Below are 20,159 nucleotides of genomic sequence, written 5' to 3'. Positions count from 1 at the left end.
AAGCACATAAAATAGAAAACTGAGGCTCAAAGAGGTTAAAACACAGCCAAGTCTTTTGGCTTTAAAAAAAAACAAACAAACAAACTACATTTTACTATATCTCTAGTCTACAAAATGATTCAGTGGACATACTTTTTAAGTTAGCTGATTCTGAAGCTGTCTTGGAATTATAATCCAATAAAAGGAAAGGAAAAAGGTTTTAGTCCTGTTTTACCAGAAGTTGCTACTGGTAAGTGATAGAACTGGAATTCCAAAACCAGATTTTCTGACTCCCAATTTCCTACATAATCTATCAAAACATAAAATAAAGCTGTATTATATATTAAAGTAATATTAACTTTCAACAGTGTAATTTAAAACGTGCACCAAGTTTTTAAAAAATATGTACAAACAGGAGATATAATAATAAATAAAAATAATCAAGTTATAAAGTTAAAAAAAGATCAAGTTCAGAGGTCCCGTAGAATTTACTGCATCCCAAAAGTGTGTACAAAGTTTAAACACTGGGATTTCTTCTCTCTATTGGAACTATTAATATCGTACTTCTAAAACATGAAATAGGGATCTAGTGCAAATATGATATTGATGTAAGTTTATATTTCTAATCAAATGTTTTGATATGCAGATGCCCAACTTACACAATCAACTGAACTATGCTCTAGGCTGCTTCAGGAACTGCCTCAGCATATCTAACACAACAATGAAATGATCCTTTATAATTCGAAGTCTGGTATTTGACGGTTTAGTTAATTTAAATATTTTATCTGTTATAAATGTTACAAAAGTCTAACAGTAAAAGTTTTCCTGGCTAGTGCCAGGAGACTTAGAGTAATTAGCAAACTATCAGGGCTAAGTTACAAACAATGGCTAAGGTAAAAATTCAAATACTTACTTTGTTATTTTGTGTTACAAGAATACTTCCACCCCCAGGTTTCAAAGGCACCTCTTCCATTGCTCCAAACACATCAGTCTCAACAGAAAAAGTTAGTTCTAGACCCAAATCACTAATATCATTATCTAAAATCCACTGCAAATTTTTGGCATATTCTGGATCAATGGATGCCACATCTTGGTAATTCACAGGAATACCTAAAAATGCAAACATACAGCAGTTATATTCTAAATGTTTCTGCCTTTCCTTATCTGTTTAATGGTGAAATACTGCCCTCTACAGATACTCTGTAAAACTGCAAAATATAATCCAATTCACAGCATGATTTAAATGAATGTTAATTCCTGAATTTGGAAGTCTGTAAATTTAAGCTTACATTTCTACAATGTAACCTTTCTTTGAAACAGCTATTCAGGAACTTATTATAAACTTTAAAAAGTGCCAATTCTCTTAAGTATATTCATATTAAAATGCATTTTTAGCATAAACATACACACACTAAAATGGAAAAAAAAAACCTTTTTTAATCAAAAATGTAGGTTATTTTTTCTCTCCCTCAGGCCCCCAAATGCCTTACATACACAGTCTCCAATCAAAACAAAAATTATTCACCAAAAATGCCACCATTTATCTACTTAATTTTCACTAGAGCCTATAAGAAAAACACTTTAAATAAATGCCTAAGGAAATAACAATGGAGCCATACCAAGAATGTGCTTGTAGAATGATCTCGTGAAGTAAATGTTCACCAGCTGCCTATGGTTCAGAGCTAATCCCAAGATCTGTCCAGCAAACCGGAAATAGTTCAAGTGATCGGGATTTACATAGGAGTTGCTATTAGGTTGAAAAGTTGTTCCTATTAAAATAAAGACAAAATAATTTATTTTTAAGACCATGCATAAGAGAGATCATTTCAATGCAGGTAAATTAGTTCACATACAACTTCAGCAAAGCTAAGGTTACATTATGTATAAACGTTCTTCAGCGAAGAAAGTTCTTTGTGGAATATTTAATAGTGGAATTGGAAATACTAATCATTAATTCACACATTTATCAGAATAAGTCTTTGTGCAGAGAGAAAATTTTAGAATACTTTTCACTGAAAGTAGTTGGAAGAGGTGTCAGAGAGATCCTAGAAATACATACACACAATAGTGGAATTGGAAATACTAATCATTAATTCACACATACTTATCAGAATAAGTCTTTGTGCAGAGAGAAAATTTTAGAATACTTTTCACTGAAAGTAGTTGGAAGAGGTGTCAGAGAGATCCTAGAAATTCCTACACACACACACACGTTTTCCCAGGCAGTGTGGAAATAACTACTTAGGCTATGAATTAGGGCAGACATTGTTTCATTCACCTATACATGCCCAGCGTAGCAGGTATTCACTACCATTTTGCTCCTTAAGGAATTGACCACTACAAGAGAATAACTAAAATTTTTAAATGTACAACTGTTTTCCTCATGACAAATAATCAAGTTTGAATAAGTACCACTGAGGTATAAAAGTAAAAACAGCATTAGCAATAGTTATTGACTATTGCCAAACTCTAGTGCAATGGAGGGTAATTCCAGTTACATGAAAAAAAAGTCTGGAAATAAGATAGTGGTGAATGTACTTAATGCTACTGAAGCGTACACTTTTAAATGGTTAAAATGGTAAATTTTACGTTATGTATATTTTACCACAATAAGAAAGTCTCAAAAACAAAAATATAGTGCAATGGAAAAACCTAATACCAAGATCTCAACTTTAAATAACCTTCCTTATTTTTTCTGTGTGACCACTACCTCTCATTCATTCAACAAATATTTACTGAGTTCATGCTATCTACTTCTCTTCTAGGCACCTGGGCAAAAAGAAAGACTGATAAATCTAATGAAATAGCATCAAAAATAAATAAACAAAGGAAAAGTGAAAGTATTGGAAAGTGAAATGTTTGGCCATTGAGCATACATATTTTAACTCTTTGTGCTTTGCTGGTCTTTGATTTATCAGTGCTGGCACTGGACTATATTGCCATGACCAGTAAGTTTACTTAGATACAAGGTACACATTTGGAAGCTTATGGCTGAATGACTTAAAAGGGCCACATGAAGCTAGTCATCCACTGTTAAGTACCTTTTGAGACTCATTCCCAGTCATGATATAAGATTGGGTATTAAAAGTCAAAGCAGGGACTTCCCGGTGGTCCAGTGGTTAAGAATCCGTCTTCCAATGCAGGGGACGCGGGTTCGATCCCTGGTGGGGTAACTAAGATCCCACATGCTGCGGGCAACTAAGCCCACATGCCACAACTGGAGAGCCCGCCCACCGCAACTACTTAGCCCGCGAGCTCTGGAGCCCACGCACCACAACTAGAGAGCCCACATGCCACAACGAAGACCCAGCACAGCCAAAAAAAAAAAAAGTCAAAACAAAGTTTTGTGAGATGAAGAAAGACTTCAAAGACAAACATAACCATTATTCCAAAAATACAATATTCTGAGAATAATCAGAAATACTTTTACCTATTTCCTCCCCTAGGTCTGTGTATAATTCCTTCTCTAAGTACTTTCTGGGAAATTTGGGTTATTAAAAAGAATAGATACAGAGAAGTCAAAAGAAAAAAAGGAAACACACGGGGGGAAAGGTCTTCAGGAAATTAATAATTTTTAGCTCGAAAGTGAATTAAGATAGAATATAAAGTTTATGTCATGTTTTAAGTTCAAAACCAATAAAACTGTGACATTTCATCATCTCAGAAAAACCCTATTCAATAAGAAAATATCATTTTCACAGAATAGTAATAATAGCATCGGGCTTCCTTGGTGGTTCGAGCCGTGGTCCGGGAAGATCCCACATGCCGCGGAGCAACTAAGCCCGTGCACCTAAAGTACTGAGCCTGTGCTTTAGAGCCCGCGAACCACAACTACTGAGCCCATGTGCCACAACTACTGAAGCCCACGCACCTAGAGCCCATGCTCTGCAACAAGAGAAGCCACCGCAGTGTGAAGCCTGTGCACCACAATGAAGAGTAGCCCCTGCTCGCCTCAACTACAGAAAGCCCACATGCAGCAATGAAGACTCAACACAGCCAAAAAAAAAAAAGAATAAATAAAATTAATTTTTAAAAATATTTTTTAAAAAATAACAATAATAGCATCTAATATTTATTTCTGATTTCTATGTGCCAGGCACTGGGCTAACCATTTTTACACAACAGCTGATTTCCCACTATATTACAAAACACAGGTTATCACCATATTCAAATAAGGAAATCAAGGTCCAGAAATACTACATTTATTGGATCAAGATCATAGCAGAAAAAGGGACAGAGCTAGGATGCACATTCAGTGGAATGTGCCAAAGGCCAAACTCTTAGCCACTCTACTACACTACTATTGCTCTATAGTAAGCATCTTAATTTAATTAGCAAGTTTTAAAGAAATTACTACATACATTAGGTCTATCCAAACATTCCCCACATTTAGGAACCCTAAATGTAATTTTCTTCTTGTCAACTAAACGTAAGAACATGAAAATATTTCATCTATATTTTATTAATATTACAGCCCCAAAGAGAAGACATACATGGCTTACAAAAAGGACGAATCAGAAACTATGGTCTATGTGCTTCATCATATTACCTGCCATAAATTTGCAGAATAAGCACCTCAACTAATGATTCCACACCAAATCTGTTTTTCAGATATGAAACTAAATAAACAACTCAGAATAAGTGACTATAAAGAAAAGAAATAAATCTAAAATACAATGTTTTAATGCTAAATCTTGCTGCAAAGATTAGGCCTAAAAAACTAGGGCCTCATCATACTTGTCGTAAAATCACAAAGACACTAAGTTCATCTCAGAGCAAAGAATCAAAGGTTACAGAATTAAAGTAGGAAGTCCCATATTCCTAAATAATTTCAAATACACTGAATGTGTCTGAGGAGCCCATCACATAGGTGAATATCTGCAGTTCTCTAGCATCACTGCAGCCCACCCCCGCTTGCCTCTCATAGAGTCATCCTTCTTATTCAATGGAGATTTGCTGCTGGTTTGGTTGGATACAATAGGAAACTACAATTAATAAGACACTCTCTCCTTATAGAAGAATTTAAACATTGGGAAAGAAAAATTTTTCAGGAAATAAAAGCAACTGAACAAAGCATTTAAAAACTGAAATCCCACCTTCACTTGGATGTAAGTCTTTATTAAGTTAAAGAACTCTCAGGTATATCTTATACAAATGAGGTGGTAACCATTGCCATTTAGCGTATCAAATGACAATTCAGTAGGTAGCAAACATCATTTCAATGATGTTTTTATTTGCATTACATGGTTAAATAAGAGCTTTTTAGTTACCAAGTCTTAATCTTTTAAAAGGGCTAAAAACAAAGTTACTATAAACAAACAGATTATAAGTTAAGATTTAACACACCATGATTTCCAGACTTTGTTTTTAATGACCAATAACTTTTAAGAGTTGGAAACTCAAATAGGGTTAGCAAATTTTAACTTTTCCAACATGGACTTGTATTTTTTTTAAGTTCATCTACTAGCACGATTTTATAAAAGGAAATTTTAACTCAAGAAAGGTAGACTAAAGGACGATCCTTAAATTGAATAAATTTAGTTTTATTTTATACAAAGAACTGATGAAAACTTCCTTGAGGCCAGCACTAGTCCTTGAGACAAGCATTTGAGAACCAACTGTTCAGAGGAAAGAATGCTAGGCTGAGTCAGGTTCCACTCAAGATCCTACCGCTCATTAACTGCTAACATAAACAAAAACCCTGACTTTCAATTTCCTCTTCTATGAAAAGGGAATATCCAACCACCCTAGCTCACAGGGCTAGTATAGGAATCAAAGGATAAAATGCACTGAAGTAGTCTGAAAATGTGACAACTCACAGAAAAAGTCATCTAGACTGTACAACTTACCATCAGCTGACTGGGTAAACAGTGCATAATCAGGATTGACTATCTCATTAGACAGAATATCAAACCACTCACGCACAACACCTTGACCCTGAGTTCAAGAAAATAAGATTAAGTATCAACAGAAATATATGGTGAAAATTTTTTCTAAATAATAATAACATTAAAATTATATTAAATTTCTTCCATTATCAATTAAATATTAAACTTTACTGAAGGGCATTTCAATCTTTTACAGACAGTGATCTTAACAACACTTATTTTTATACCCACCATGCCTTCTTCCCCATGGAACCGTACGGCAATTCCTTGCTTTAGCTTTGCACAATTTGCTTTTGACACAACTTCACAGCTACTCCTAAAAATGGAATCTAAATATGTAGCATTGGTTAATTTTACATATTAAAATTTACAATAACTAGTATTTTGTGCCTCACACACACATCACTTTGTTAAACATACCTCTGTGAACTAGCAGGATATCATTTTCATTCACTGGCCTGTGCACCATGTCTGAATCTGGCTGTCCTGAATGCAAATGTTCATAGAACCATTCACAGCGATCTTTAAATGGCTACCCCAACAAATAACAGTGAAATATGTTAGCAGTATTTCAGTCACTTAACTGTCAGATTTACTTAACTAGCATGCTAAATGCCCTTTCTACAAATAATCATTCTTACACCTTTATTTATAATAAGTAGTTCTAGATAAGGTTCTGACATTACATCCACTATTCACAAAAAGGCAGATCTGAGCTGAAACACTTTGACTACCTAGAGAGCATATTTCTTTTTATTCCCTATATTATCAACAGAAAAGACTTGATAAATTAAAAAGAATTCAATATCAGACATACAATTGAAAACACTCTCAATTTCTTTTAAACCCAAGAAGGCTTGTAAGAATGAATTTCCACATCCAGAAAAATTATGTTGCATGTTCATTTAATTTTCTATGAAAATAATCTTTATGGCTAATTGTAATTTCCATCCTCTGAATATATGCAGCAACTAGAAAGGAATTTGTTATCCTTTTTTCTTCCCTTCCTCCACCCTAAAAACTGAAGAATAAGATCTCGTGAACAGTAAATAAAGCCTCTACCTTTTGTTCTTTTGCCAGATATGCAAACTGTAAGTGATTTGTAATTTTATTCATCAGAAAGTATTATTGAGTACCTAGGATGTGTAAAATGTAAAAATTTCATTGCTGAAAACTGTTTAATACACTTAAAGAGATGAGAATAACATTGGAACAATATAACACATAATGATATCAAGTTCTAAACAGTGAAGTACAGACCACAGTGCACTAAGAATTCAGAGATTGTGCGGATAAGTGGAGTACAAAGGCTTCATGAGGTCCTGGGTAGGTCTTGCTCAAGCAGGAGGAAAAGAAAGCACACCAGGCTAAGGGAGACAAGGAAAAAGGCTCAGAAGGAGAAACTGTGACTCCACGGAAGATGCAGTGAAGGCGCCGGCATAACTCTACACATATTGAAAGAAGGAAGTTTTTGTAAGTAAATCAAGGACATAATTATGGATCCTTCGAATCAAGTAAAAGACACAGTGGCCACTGAAGATACTTGGCCAGAGGAATAGCATGGTAAATGCACTCACTAAAATGAGAGTACTACCAGGATAAAGGGAGGCCATCTAGGCAGCAGTTGAAATAATACGTATAGACTGATACGGTCCTGGTCATGGTAGGAAAGAAGAACAATGAAGTAAATCTGAAAGACATTACTCCTCTGAATAAAGAAGAAAAGTAAAAGATCTCTAGGGGCAGAACTTAAAATCAGAAACAGCTTAGAGGGGGAACCCCAGCACCACCACCGCCTACCCCACTCCTAGAAGGCACTGGTGGAAGACAACGAATGAGGTTTTATATGTTCTGAATTTAAGGTTACTTAGGATATAACTACTAAGAGCTTAGAAATAAATACTAGAACGTTCTGCAGCTGAGACATGAGAAAGAGAGTCATGAACAAAGCTGAAATGGGAGACAAGGTAATGTCCCTTGTTCAAGAGATTAAAGACACAGGGACAAACACCAAGAACAGAGAAGTTTATGATCACAGGTCAGGATTGAGAATTTGCTTATTAGCAAATGATACACACAGCTAGAAAAGTCAAAGGAGAACCAGGGTGGTGCAATACCACAAAAGCCAAAAGTTTCAAGAGATAAATACGATTCATGTCCAACACCACAAAGAGGTTCTCTCTCATGCAATTTTTAGGATACCAGTAAATTTCTTCATCTGAGCTAAACTAAACATTTGTTTTCTTCAAAAGACTTAAACATCTTTTTATTAATTCTTAATAAAAATATTTTTATGAAAATAACTGGTGCAAGATTAATTTTTGCCTTTTAATGCCTGTTCTTTCAATAAGAAAAGAGTAAATGCTCCCTTCTCCAAAGTTAAATGTATAATTTTGTCCATACTTCTAGCAGTTTTCCACATTTTAAATAAAACGCTGCTGTTGTTATATTCATTACTGGTCATATAAATAAAATATTTCATTTTTAGTAAACAGGCTAGAATGTTAAGTGCTTGAAATTTTAATGCTGATTATTCCTAAAACTTAGGTAAAAGAGGAGAGAAAAAATATTACACAGAATTAATGTATTTAAATATGGGCTTTGAAGTTTGATAAACATGGTTTGAAATCCTAGATCTGCCACTACTAGGTTTGTGATCTTAGGGGAATTACAAGTTCTCTCAGAACTTTAGTTTTCCTACCGGTAAAATGGGGAAAATAATACCACTTCAAGGGCTAATTCTGAGGATTAAATGAAATAATGCAAATACAGAACAAAATAATAATAATCATAAATTAACTAACATTTATTAAAGCATCTATAAGCCAGGTACTGTTTTAAGCACTTTACATGCATTTTCACATTTAATCCTCACAACACTCTGAGAAAAAGGGACTTTTATCATCTCCATTTCATAGAAGAGAAAAATGCAGCACCAAGAGGTTAAGTAATTTGTGCAAATACTCAACTCCCAGAACGCTAATAGATGTTGTTCTTATCACTCACAACAACGTAAAAATTATTGCGAATAAGTATGTTAAATGACAGTAAACTTATCTGCCATTATAAGATATTAAATATTAAATTCTGTCCTTCATATAGAAAATGTGGACCATTTGAAAATAAATACAAGTGGCAATTTTTTTAAAGTAATTCAAATGTAACATTAAAAGGTACAAAATGCTACCTTCAAAAGCTAGTAAGTTATCTGTTAAGATCAAAACATCCACACACACATCCATATACCTACAAAGCCAGAGACCACATTTCTGTATGTAAACTTTCTGAGTACCTGCATTTCCATAAAATAATTCACAAAACAGGACTGATTACAGAGGCTCTTCTTAATAGTATTTGTACAGCAATACAAAATGTCTCTCCCTTTAACTAGCAGGCCACCTGAAAACCACCAACAGAAGAAGAAGTCAATCCCTTAGCAGAGGTAGCTGTTTTTGTTTTTACTTTTTTTAATAGCCTCCAAGTTACAGAAAATTTCTTAGTATAGTACAATGGTGGGGTTTTTTTTCCCCTAAGGTGAAAGTAAACTGCTAACATGAATAGTACAATGGGGTGTTTTTTTTCCCCTAAGGTGAAAGTAAATTGCTAACATGATGTCCAGTTACCCCTAAATACTTCAGTGTGTATTTCCTACAAACAAGAGAATTCTCCTACACAAGCAGTTTACAATCATCAAAATCAGGAAACTGACACTGATATATTACTATATCTAATCTTCAGACCCCATTTCAAGTTTTGCCGGGATCCATATAATGTCCTGTATAGCATAATGACTCATGAACTGCGTTCAGTTGTCCGCTTTCATTCTGGCACAGCTGTTCAGTGTTTTCTTAATTTTCATGACCTACATTTAAAGATTGCAGGTCAGTTATATTGTAGAATGTCTCTCAGTTAGAGTTAGTCTGATGATTTCTCATGATTAAATTCGGGGCATGCATCTTTGACAGGAATATCAAAGAAGTGACACCGTATTCTCAGTGCATCCTATCAGCTGGCACACTGGTATGGCTGCTGTGATCACTGCCAAGCTTCTCCACTGTAAAGTTCCTTTTTAATCTTTGTAATTAGTTAGTATTCTAAGAGGAGATACTTTAAGACTATAAAAATATTCCACCCTTCATCAAACTTTCCATTTATTCATTAATTCTTTCACTATAGACTTACAGGTTCCGACTTTATTTGCAATATTTTGCCATCATTATTTATTTTGATGTTCAAATTGTTCCAGATTTGGCCAGTAGAATCCATTCAAGTTGATTCTGAACCGTTTTGACATAACCTCATAATTCTCTACACAACTTTCTGGCACAATAAGATGATCCAGGCTCATCTTGTACTTTCTCTGAATTAGCCATTTCTCCAACAGGCCCTCGTTCATTGAGAATGGTATTCAGAGACCAAGAAATGGATGCCAGGTTTGCTGTATCTATCTAACCACATAGGAAACTATAAGTTCACAGTGATATCTCCAATTCCAATCCAATAGTACATGATTCATCGTTTTCCTCCATTTTTTAACTTTCTCCAACAGTGAGACACATTATCTTTACTATACTGACTTATTCAATCAACTGCCCCACCTCATATATAATCAATCTTCTGTCACTGACACGGACCATTCACTGCATAGATACCCTATACTCCACTCAAGCTTTGTCAAATTACTCTGAGCAACTGTCACCACCCTGCACACTGGACATCCTCCATATACCGTGCCAACTCACATACTCCGTGCTGAGCTCCTCTTCTACACAAACACCCTCCTTAGCATGTCCAAGCTCCTCACTGGGCCACCACTATGCATGTGGACACCCGCACTGGTCAGGCAACAAAACCCCCTCTGTGGGTCAAAAAGGTGGATAGCTAATGCAGATGCTTTTGCAGGAACGGAAGAGGGAAAATGAAGTGAAAAGCAGAGACAGTATTAAATATAGCAAACTACCTCTTCCAAAAACTTAAAGCTTCTTTCACCTATAATCTCATTTACCCTAGAATGGAGTAATTTAGTGTAGATTAAGAAAATGAACTTAAGAACCAGATGGACTTTTAAATTCTGGTTTCCCCACTTAGTAGCTGAATGACTTAAACAAGTTGCTTAACCTCTCCGGCTTCAGTAAAAGAGTACCTATCTCACATGATTGTTACAAAAATAAAATAATCTATGTGAAAAAATGTATGGAACCTGACATAAAGTTAGCATTAAATAAATGCAAGTTATTACTACTACCTTATCTTTTACATCATCATTATTAAACAGATGCCAAAGGAGACCTATATACATGTGTATAATTTTATAAAGATTAGTTCTTAGCTTTCTTTAATTTCTAAAAGGATCAGTGTCCCTGAAGACAATTTAAAATATCTATAGCCTTTATCTTATGACTACTAACCAAACCATTACCTCCAGTCTAGCCTACATTTCAGACAAATTATTTCCTAAAACTTTGTAGGATCATGTCATTCTCCTAAAATTATTAGTGGCTCCTGACAGCCTAGCAAATGGAGAGTCTGCAATCTGGCGATCAATGTTCCATACATTATAACCCTAATCTACCTTCCCAGAATTACATCTCATTCCTCACCTACACAAAATTTCTGCTTTAACCCACTGTATTTTAATACACTTTTCCATCTATATGTCCTGACCCATATCTTGGCTAGAATGTTCATCTTCCCCATTTACTCCTTTCAAAATTTTGCATGTTTTTTAGATTAAAATCCACCTCCTCTTTGAAATCTCCCTTGACTACAGCAGCTAAAAGCAAGCTCTTCCTCCCTTAAACTCCTAAAGAATCAGGTCATACTGTAATTACTGTATTTTACGGGTACGTTTATTATCTCCCCTGCTAGACTGAATTAAGATCCCCTTGGAGACAGAACATATCCTTTCTATCTCCAAAACAACTACCATTTATTGAACATATATACAAGTCACTATTTAAAACTTATTATTCACCATGGAGGTTTTATGAGGTTGGTGTCATTATCTCTGTTTTACAGATGAAGAACCCAAGGCTCAAAGACGTTAGAAATATGCCCAAAGTCACATAGCTGCTAAGTAGCAAAACAAGCTTTTCCCAAGCATGTTTCATGAAACATGAGATATATGGAATGAACCCTCATCAGGGAAAGCTCTCAGGTCAATTAAGTTTGGAAGACTAACAAAGCTAAATTATTATTTTTACCAAAGGGCTTCTCAAAGCCTTTAGCAAGCTGCTGATATGCTTTATCAATCTCCAACAGGGCATGTGTTATACTTCCCAAATGTATTTGGGGATAAAATCCCCAAGGACCATCAGCCTTATAGGACTAGTGTTCCATTTCAGCAATGTGGCAACATGTTGTCTTTGCACATAGTAGGCACTCAATGCACATTTCTTAAAGTTACTCCTCGTACAAAAGTTACATACTAATGTAACTCCATATACTAAAGTAAAGAATAAGGTAACGTCACTCCACTTACAGCAGGTGGTCTCAAGTATAATAATTACTGAACAGTATTCAAATTAGCTGAACAGTATTCATTAGACATTCTAAAAACAAGATCAAAAAAAGCACTACCTGTGCTTTTATGATATGCATGAATCTTGACATCAGTTCAGGACATTCAAGGAGGAAGTGAAAGTGGTCAAATATAATCTTGGGATTCCTAAAAGAAAAACACATTGTTTACATGGATGGGAAGGATGAGCAGCATTAAGTGACATGCAAATTTAGACATACAGATATTGAAACAGAATAAAAATACATATTAATCCACACCTACTATACTTGTACTTGTCATTGAGCATTTTTTGAATAGTAACAGAAGTAATATTTTTTCTGTTGAGATAAAAACTGTAAGAAAAGGCTACAATAGTAATCCATGAAACCAAGAAAGCTTTACCTGTTAACAAAGCATTTTAAAACTTCATCATGTTTGCAGACAAATTCAATGAAACGGGGTGAAGTCATTCTGTGGGGGGTAAAAAACAATCAGAACACACAGACCAAAGTTGGTGATATGGCAAATGTGACTACGTGTTGAATTGGACTGGCTTCTACACACACACAAAATGGGGTTTGGATTGTCTTTATGGAATCTGAGGCATGCCTAGTCAATTTATAATATGAAATATATATACACACTCAGATATATATATATAATAACTTTTCATTAACAGATGATATAAACAAGTGACTTTTTAAAAACCTTGAAATTTTAAGCATCTCTGTCTATATGTTTCCAATACATGGTTAAATGATCCTATAGAAAGTGACATTCACCATCCAACATGTTAATAACATAAATGATGCTTAAAACTCAAATATTCTGTACTAATTCCAGATCAGTTCAATAAGTATCCTAAAGATCAGAAAACCAAAAACAGCAAAGTATTGTTATTTCTGCAATTATAAAAAAAATTATAGCTTTTCTTCATCTATCAGAAAAGGAAATGATAAGCATGTAGCGTAAGCCCAGATAACTGGGTTTTCTCTACTCAGTAATGCAAGTGCCTGACTTAAGGTTTGATTGGCGAAGTATCCACTTCAAAGATGGTTATCTCGAATAAACACAACGCCAGGCCCACAACTAGATAAAGAGCCAGGATGCCTCCCACTGAGTCTCCTGTTTCAGAGATCTTGGTTAATTTTGATAACTGACCATTTGGGCTACTTGTTTTTTTCTCTTCTCATGCTTTATACTCCCACTCTTACGTTTAAATTCACCAATAGTGAGCCCTCGAAACCCTAGTCCCCTGCCCTCGACCCCAGGCTTGTGTGTGCTCTTTCCCTCTTTCTCTCTCTCCCCCCACTCCCTAATGATGACCTGGCTGTGTGGCCCCAGGTGTGCCATGTAATTTCCAGGTCCTATAAGTAAAAAAACTTTTTTCCCCCTAAGTTTCCAATGGTTATTGCTGAAGGACATCCTGTAATCATACGAAGAATCACAAGGGCCAGTCCGGCCACGACATTGGTCATTGATAGGTGGAGACTGGCACACAGAACAACTGCCGTACTCAGCAGGACTGCATGACTGCCCTGCAGGGAACCAAGAGGAACGCCCTTTGGCTGCAGCTTGCTTACCACCACCTAACTCAGGTAAGTAACACCATCTGGGAAAGGAGCACCACTTGCTGGGGATCTGCCTTGCAGCAACGTGCTTTTGCGTACTGCCTCTGTCATGTGTTGCCTGAGACATCCAACCCAAAAGGTCACAGCTGCCAACAATCTCCTCAGAGCAGTATGATCAAGGCCATACATGGTCTAATGAGACGATGAGACCACTAATTATAAAGGCCTTGAATGACTATTAATGTGTGTGAGGATCCTCTTCGCCTCAAGGCCAAGGAGAGCTAAGGAAACTGAAGTGGACAGCAAGGCTATCACCGCAACCCAAGGAAAGGCTCTGGGCTAAAGGCACGAGAAGATTCCGTAGGTGAGGAGGGGAGACCTCTGTCTGTAACCACAGTGTCAGTATGTTGTGCCTAGACTGAGTGTCCTAACCCAGCAGAGTAAAACAGCCTCACAGTGGAAACCAATGGTACCACCTGACGGAAAATACACCAGAGGTCCATGGTCTGTGTCACCACTTCACTCACTACTGTCACTCTTTGTCCACTAACCCAGTGGGATATCGGGTCCAATCCCTGGTATAACGCTACTGAAAAATGAAGCGCCAGTGCTTCCTAAGAACACTGAGGAGGTACACCAGCTCTTTGATAAACGCAAAACCCCTTGGTCGCTACCTGGGCATTATTCAATGCTATGCATACTAACATGCCAAGAATTTGATATTATCGGGTTGGCCAAAAACTTCGTTCGGTTAATGAATACATTGTTCAATAACGTTCTTGGTGAAAATGAAAAATGTGTCTTCTATTTTTACTTAAAACCGAACGAACTTTTTGGCCAACCCAATACATTCCAAAAGGCTTTTCCCAACGAGCCTGAGTATCTGGTGCTAATAGAGGCCGACCACAATCCTGGAGTATTCTCTTGGGAACCCTTGAAAGGAAAGCAGCCACCTACAAAGGGGCTAACAGTGACATCACCTAAAATTTTCCAGTAACAACACATAAGATTAAGGTAACAGGAAAAAAACAAGAAGTAGAAACTGAGTTCAAAAACCACTCCTTAATTCAAAATTCAAACCCTTCTCAAAGATTTTATGCAACAGGAAGAGGAGAAGGGAGCAGACTACTGCAGGTTTTCTTGTTTGTTTAGAATGAGCTCTAAATTGTTGCGACCACCAAAATGCATCAACTGGTCAGTATCTCTAAAGACCCTAAAATCCATAACTTTGTTAAAGATCCATCTGGACTACAAACTTGTTTCCTCCAAGAGATCACAGATGCTGAGCCCCTTTCCGCTTTGCCCTGAACGGGGCAGAACTAAGAAAAACGCCTCACAAGGCATCCCTGCCACCAAGGCAAAAGCTGACAGGGTTAGCAAGGCCTCTAAGTGAGGAAAAAAAAACGGATATGAGAAGGCAAAAGCACCCAGAGCCACAGATATTCATACCAGGGCACCTCCTCTCCTCACTTGGATATTTAATGCCTGGCACCATGCCGACTCTTCCATACTGCTAAGGCTCACTGTGAATGGAAAACATTACGATGAGGCCCATCTCCTGCTGTGCAAAACTGGCATGGTCCAATGGATTTATCATTTCCATGACCATAGTGACCCAAGTGACCTCCTCTTCATTTCCAACCCTAGAGAAGCCCCATTTGACCCTGAGTCCAGGGAATTATTTTTACAGGACACTCCCCCTAATTACAGGTTGGCCCTACTACATTTTATTGGGACTGCCAAAACCATCCAAAAGGCACTAAAAATCCTAGGAGGAAACTTACATTCTTTCTCTATCCCTTAAGATGTAAGTCTTACCATGTTTTTGAAATACAAATACCCTAGGAGGTAACTAAAACTCTGCCCACAATCACCTGAGCCTGAAGGAAAAAGAGAAAGGGAAAGAGGCCTTTTAAAATATAAACTGTTGTAAAACCTCTTACCCCAAATCTAGTCCACACCCTCCTTAAGAAAACATGTCAAAGACAAATACAAATCTTAAAAGTCTTCTCCACAAATATTTGTAAAAAGCTTTAACCACTGGAGCAGGTAACCTTAACTTGTTCCATCTGCCAGACACAATTTGGACTCAAAGGTAGTCTGTAAACTAGTAAGTTGTATATTGTTGTACCTGATCCACAGCTAAAATTTTAGAATGGAAGCTATAGGGTCTCTGTGTCTGGCTGCATGCTTATGTATGTCTATACAGATGTATGTTACATGCAAGTGATTTTTTTTTTCTACCTCTGGATGGTATTGACAAAATTAATTTGTAAAAGAGCTGTATTTAATTGGCTTAAAAATAAATACTATGAATTAAGTATTCCTAAAACTCAGTAATAAACTAACCCTAACGTTTTTCAAGTTCATGTGATCTGGGATAATCTTCTGTAAATAAAAGGTAGTTTAAACTTGCTGGTTTAATTTAAAAAGGCATATCTCAGATTTATCAACATTAGATATAATGCAGACACGCAGCTTTTATTCTACTTGGGTTTACAATTCAAATAAGTTCATATTATCTAGGTTACACAATTTGTGAGCAAGAAAAATAGCTTGGGATGATGGCCAATTTTGTCTAATGCCTAATGAGACTTTCATGAATAATCTAGACGTAATTGTTAAGAACAAGTGATTTAAACAGATGTAAGTGGAGTAAAGTTTAGGTGAACTTTTCAGCAATAGCTATGTTTCATGCTATGTCTACTTAAAAAGAGTTTCCCAAATCTCTTTGGTAACTTAAAAACTTCAGAGTTTTGCTAAGTTAAATTAAATGATGGAAAATTTACTGAATATCTAGGTCATTTCCAAATAAGGTAAGATATTGAAACATTAATTACTAAACATAGGTTTATCCACTTTTGGCTTTCTATTACAGAGGAACTAATGATAAATTTGGTTCTCTTACTAAACATGTCTTGTACCACACTGAAAAATTATACTATAAGGAAGCACTCTTGTGGATATCAGATTCTAGTCCTGTTAACTGCCTTTGAGGTTTTCTTTTTCTACCTGTAAACTGTACTGGACGCTGAATTTTCATTTCCTCCAATATCCAGCTACAATTCTTCAAATTAATGTTTACAATTTTTCTCCCACCCTTCTCACTTGGAATCACTGAGAACTAAAACTGTTCCTTTTCCAAATCCATACAATATAAAGTAGAATAACTTGATGTAAAATTCAGAGAAACAACAACAACAGCTCATATATGGACAATCTTTGTGCCTGTTGCTATATGGGCCACTCAGAAAAATCACCAGATACATTCAGACTGCAAACCAGGAAAATCTAGCAGATTGCCTCCACTTTATCCACTTCAAAGAGGCATCCGCTTCAAAGATGGCTATCTCGAATAAACATAATGCCAGGCCCACATCTAGATAAAGACCCACCCCTCCATCTCCAAGCTCCTTTGTTTTAGAGATCTTGGTTGATTTCAATAACTGACCATTTGAGCCACTTGTGTTTTCTCTTCTCATGCTTCAAATTCCCACTCTCATGTTTTAAATTCACCAATAAAGAGTGAGCTTTCAAAACCCTAGGCCTCTACCTTCAACTCCAATAAAAAGAGAACCCCAGGCCCTCGAGCTTTCTTTCTACTGGCAACCTTGCTGTGTGGCCCCAGGTGTGTCATGTAATTTCCACGTCCTGTAAGTAATAAACCTTTTTTTTTTTTTTCAAAGCTTCCTGATGGTTATTGCTGAAGGGTGTCTTGCAATCATAATAAGAACCACAAGGGCTGCTCCAGCCACAACATTGGTTATTGATAGGCAGAGATCAGCACACAAAACAAGCAGAAACCTTCTTACCCTGGAGGCATCTGACAAGAACAGCACATGTAAAAAGCTTGAATGACAGCACTTAGCCGGTTAGCTGTCATAGAAATAACATCCTGGCAGTCTGCACTGGCTTCCTGTTTCCCTCCAAGAGCATCTGGTTTAGATTCCCCTGTGCCAGTGGATAGATTTTCATAGCTCCCAGGTCCTGGAGGTTCAAATGCAGGAATGGAAGTACCATCTTGATCTTGGCCTTTTTGTTTCAGTAAAATAGAAGTGATATCCGTTGAGTCCTTTTTGTTTTTCATTAATTCTGTAGCTATTAAAACTAGCCATTCATCTAATGAGTGCCAAAGCAATTCAAGAGGCTAAGAAAAAAAGAAAGTGTTTTTTTAAAACATCATTCTTAAACTGCAGGATAAAAAACCCACTCAGACAAATATTATAGAAGAGAATATTTACTCTAGATACTTTTATTTTCCCAAGTTTATGTGTCAGCAATGCCTAAAGGTAAGTAACAAAAACATAAACCTCATATAAATGACAATTTCTTCATTTCTAGCAAAAACTTAATTTGCACTTATTTATTCCTTAGAATAAAAAAAGGAAAATTAAACTCTAACCAAAAAATGCATAAGCAATATTTCTTTTAAAATTTTTCAAATATTTAGTTTTAAACCATACATTACTTTTATGAATACAATCCCCCTAACCTTTACTGTATTAATGTGTCAACTATTTTTAATTATGTTGTTTTTCAATTAAAAAAATGAGAATTCATAAAGAGCTTAATAAACTTAGTTTACTGCACTCTTCTTTACATGGAATCTCTGAGATTTTGAAAATTTATGATGAGAAACTTTAAAATATGATGTGATATTTACATCCACACATACACACACACACACACACACATATACATATACAGGCATACCCAACCACACACGAATCCATCTCTAATAACTAGAAACTATCAAATATTGGCTAGCAAATCCATAATTCAAAGTAAAGATCAACAGCTTAATAAAAAAGGAACACATAGGAGTAAACAGTTTCTTAATTCTATACTATTTTAAATATTCCTTTTGAGAATAATGAAATGTCTTTTGTAAATTAACAGCAAATGAAATTTTATCTTTAAAATACTATGTGATCACAAATGCTGTAACAGGACTAAGTACTAGAGAAAAATGAAATATATGTATCATCTCTAGTGAACAGTAATTTTTAACACAAGGAGAAATACAAATGCCCAACTACTATTAAAAGACATGCTACTGGGGATCTAATGTACAGCATTGTCACTATAGTTATCAATACGGTATTGTACACTTGAAAGGTGCTATGAGAATAAAGCTTTAATGTTCTCACCACAGCAACAGCAACAAAGTGGTAATTATGTGAGGTGAAGGATGTGTTACCTAACCTTACTGTACTAAACATTTTGCAAAATATACTTGTATCAAATCATCACACTGTATACCTTAAAGTTACTCAACCCTATATAACAGTTACAGCTCAGTAAAGCTGGGGGGAAGAAAGACCTGTTAGAACATTTTTTAATCCCAAATAAAGATGAACAGTGAAGGCACAGGGGAGCAGGGGGGATAGTGGTTTAATGTCTTCCATTCCTACACTATTCTAAATATTCCTATTGACAGTGATAAATTGTCTTTCTACAAATGAATAAAAAGTTAATCTTACTTTTTGATTCTTATATGATCACAGAACACTACAAACTAGACCACATGCTTCTGAAAAACCCACCCTAAATATTTCAACTAAAAGAAATAATCTTACTTTTAAAGACCACTATGTAAAGAGATTATACAACCATATTTGGAACTTTAGGAAATGTTTAAATAACCTGTTCTGCCAAGCAATTCTTTACAATTATTATCTAATAAATCCCCCTGCTGTTATCGTCATCCTTTCTTCAGATTTCCAGAACACTCTCTATTTGAGAATAATCTACTTATTGAATTTGCAAACAATTAAATCACCCCTAAGTCTTCACTTAAAAATTAAACCAAAAAGCAAGAAGGAAAAAACCCTACCACCATCAACAAAAAACCAGTTTACTCATTCAACAAATATTTAGTTAGTACAGCCTAGGTAAACAGGTAAGCAAAGGGTTTCTGAGAAACCCTTTCTGAGGTTGAAATGAGCACCCTTCTCCTGCACAAAGACGGCTTTTCCATGGTTAGTCACAGCAGTTGGATGCCTAACTTCTTAAAGGGTCCCTGAACTGCTTAAAAGAAGGGCAAGAAGCACCAGCTGCCATCAACACTGACATGGTACCTTCACTGAAAATGTCTTAATTTTAATCATGATCCAAGTTTGGGTCTATGGTCTCTCTTCATGAGAAAAACATTAAACCCTGCTATAAAAGATGAAAAGAACTTCTTATGTCAGCAAAACTATTTAGCTTTCATCAAAA

The 20,159-nt window shown here is 35.9% G+C and overlaps 1 protein-coding gene across 3 annotated transcripts in view; it reads right to left on the bottom strand.

Moving 5' to 3' along the window:
* Positions 1–20,159, bottom strand: part of HACE1 (HECT domain and ankyrin repeat containing E3 ubiquitin protein ligase 1) — a 94,935-nt gene that overhangs the window by 23,960 nt on the left and 50,816 nt on the right. For all 3 annotated transcript variants that reach the window (XM_067702468.1, XM_067702469.1, XM_067702467.1), the window contains exons 12-19: positions 17,753–18,087; positions 12,772–12,840; positions 12,447–12,534; positions 6,288–6,399; positions 6,099–6,196; positions 5,829–5,916; positions 1,599–1,748; positions 893–1,089 (exon numbers count right to left, since the gene is read on the bottom strand). In XM_067702468.1, the coding sequence (XP_067558569.1) occupies positions 893–1,089; positions 1,599–1,748; positions 5,829–5,916; positions 6,099–6,196; positions 6,288–6,399; positions 12,447–12,534; positions 12,772–12,840; positions 17,753–18,087 (1,137 nt within the window). The remainder of the gene's footprint in view (positions 1–892; positions 1,090–1,598; positions 1,749–5,828; positions 5,917–6,098; positions 6,197–6,287; positions 6,400–12,446; positions 12,535–12,771; positions 12,841–17,752; positions 18,088–20,159) is intronic.

This window comes from Pseudorca crassidens, chromosome 13, assembly GCF_039906515.1.
Source record: "Pseudorca crassidens isolate mPseCra1 chromosome 13, mPseCra1.hap1, whole genome shotgun sequence".
NCBI classification, from domain to species: Eukaryota; Metazoa; Chordata; class Mammalia; order Artiodactyla; family Delphinidae; genus Pseudorca; species Pseudorca crassidens.
This window is presented reverse-complemented; position numbering and strand designations above follow the sequence as displayed.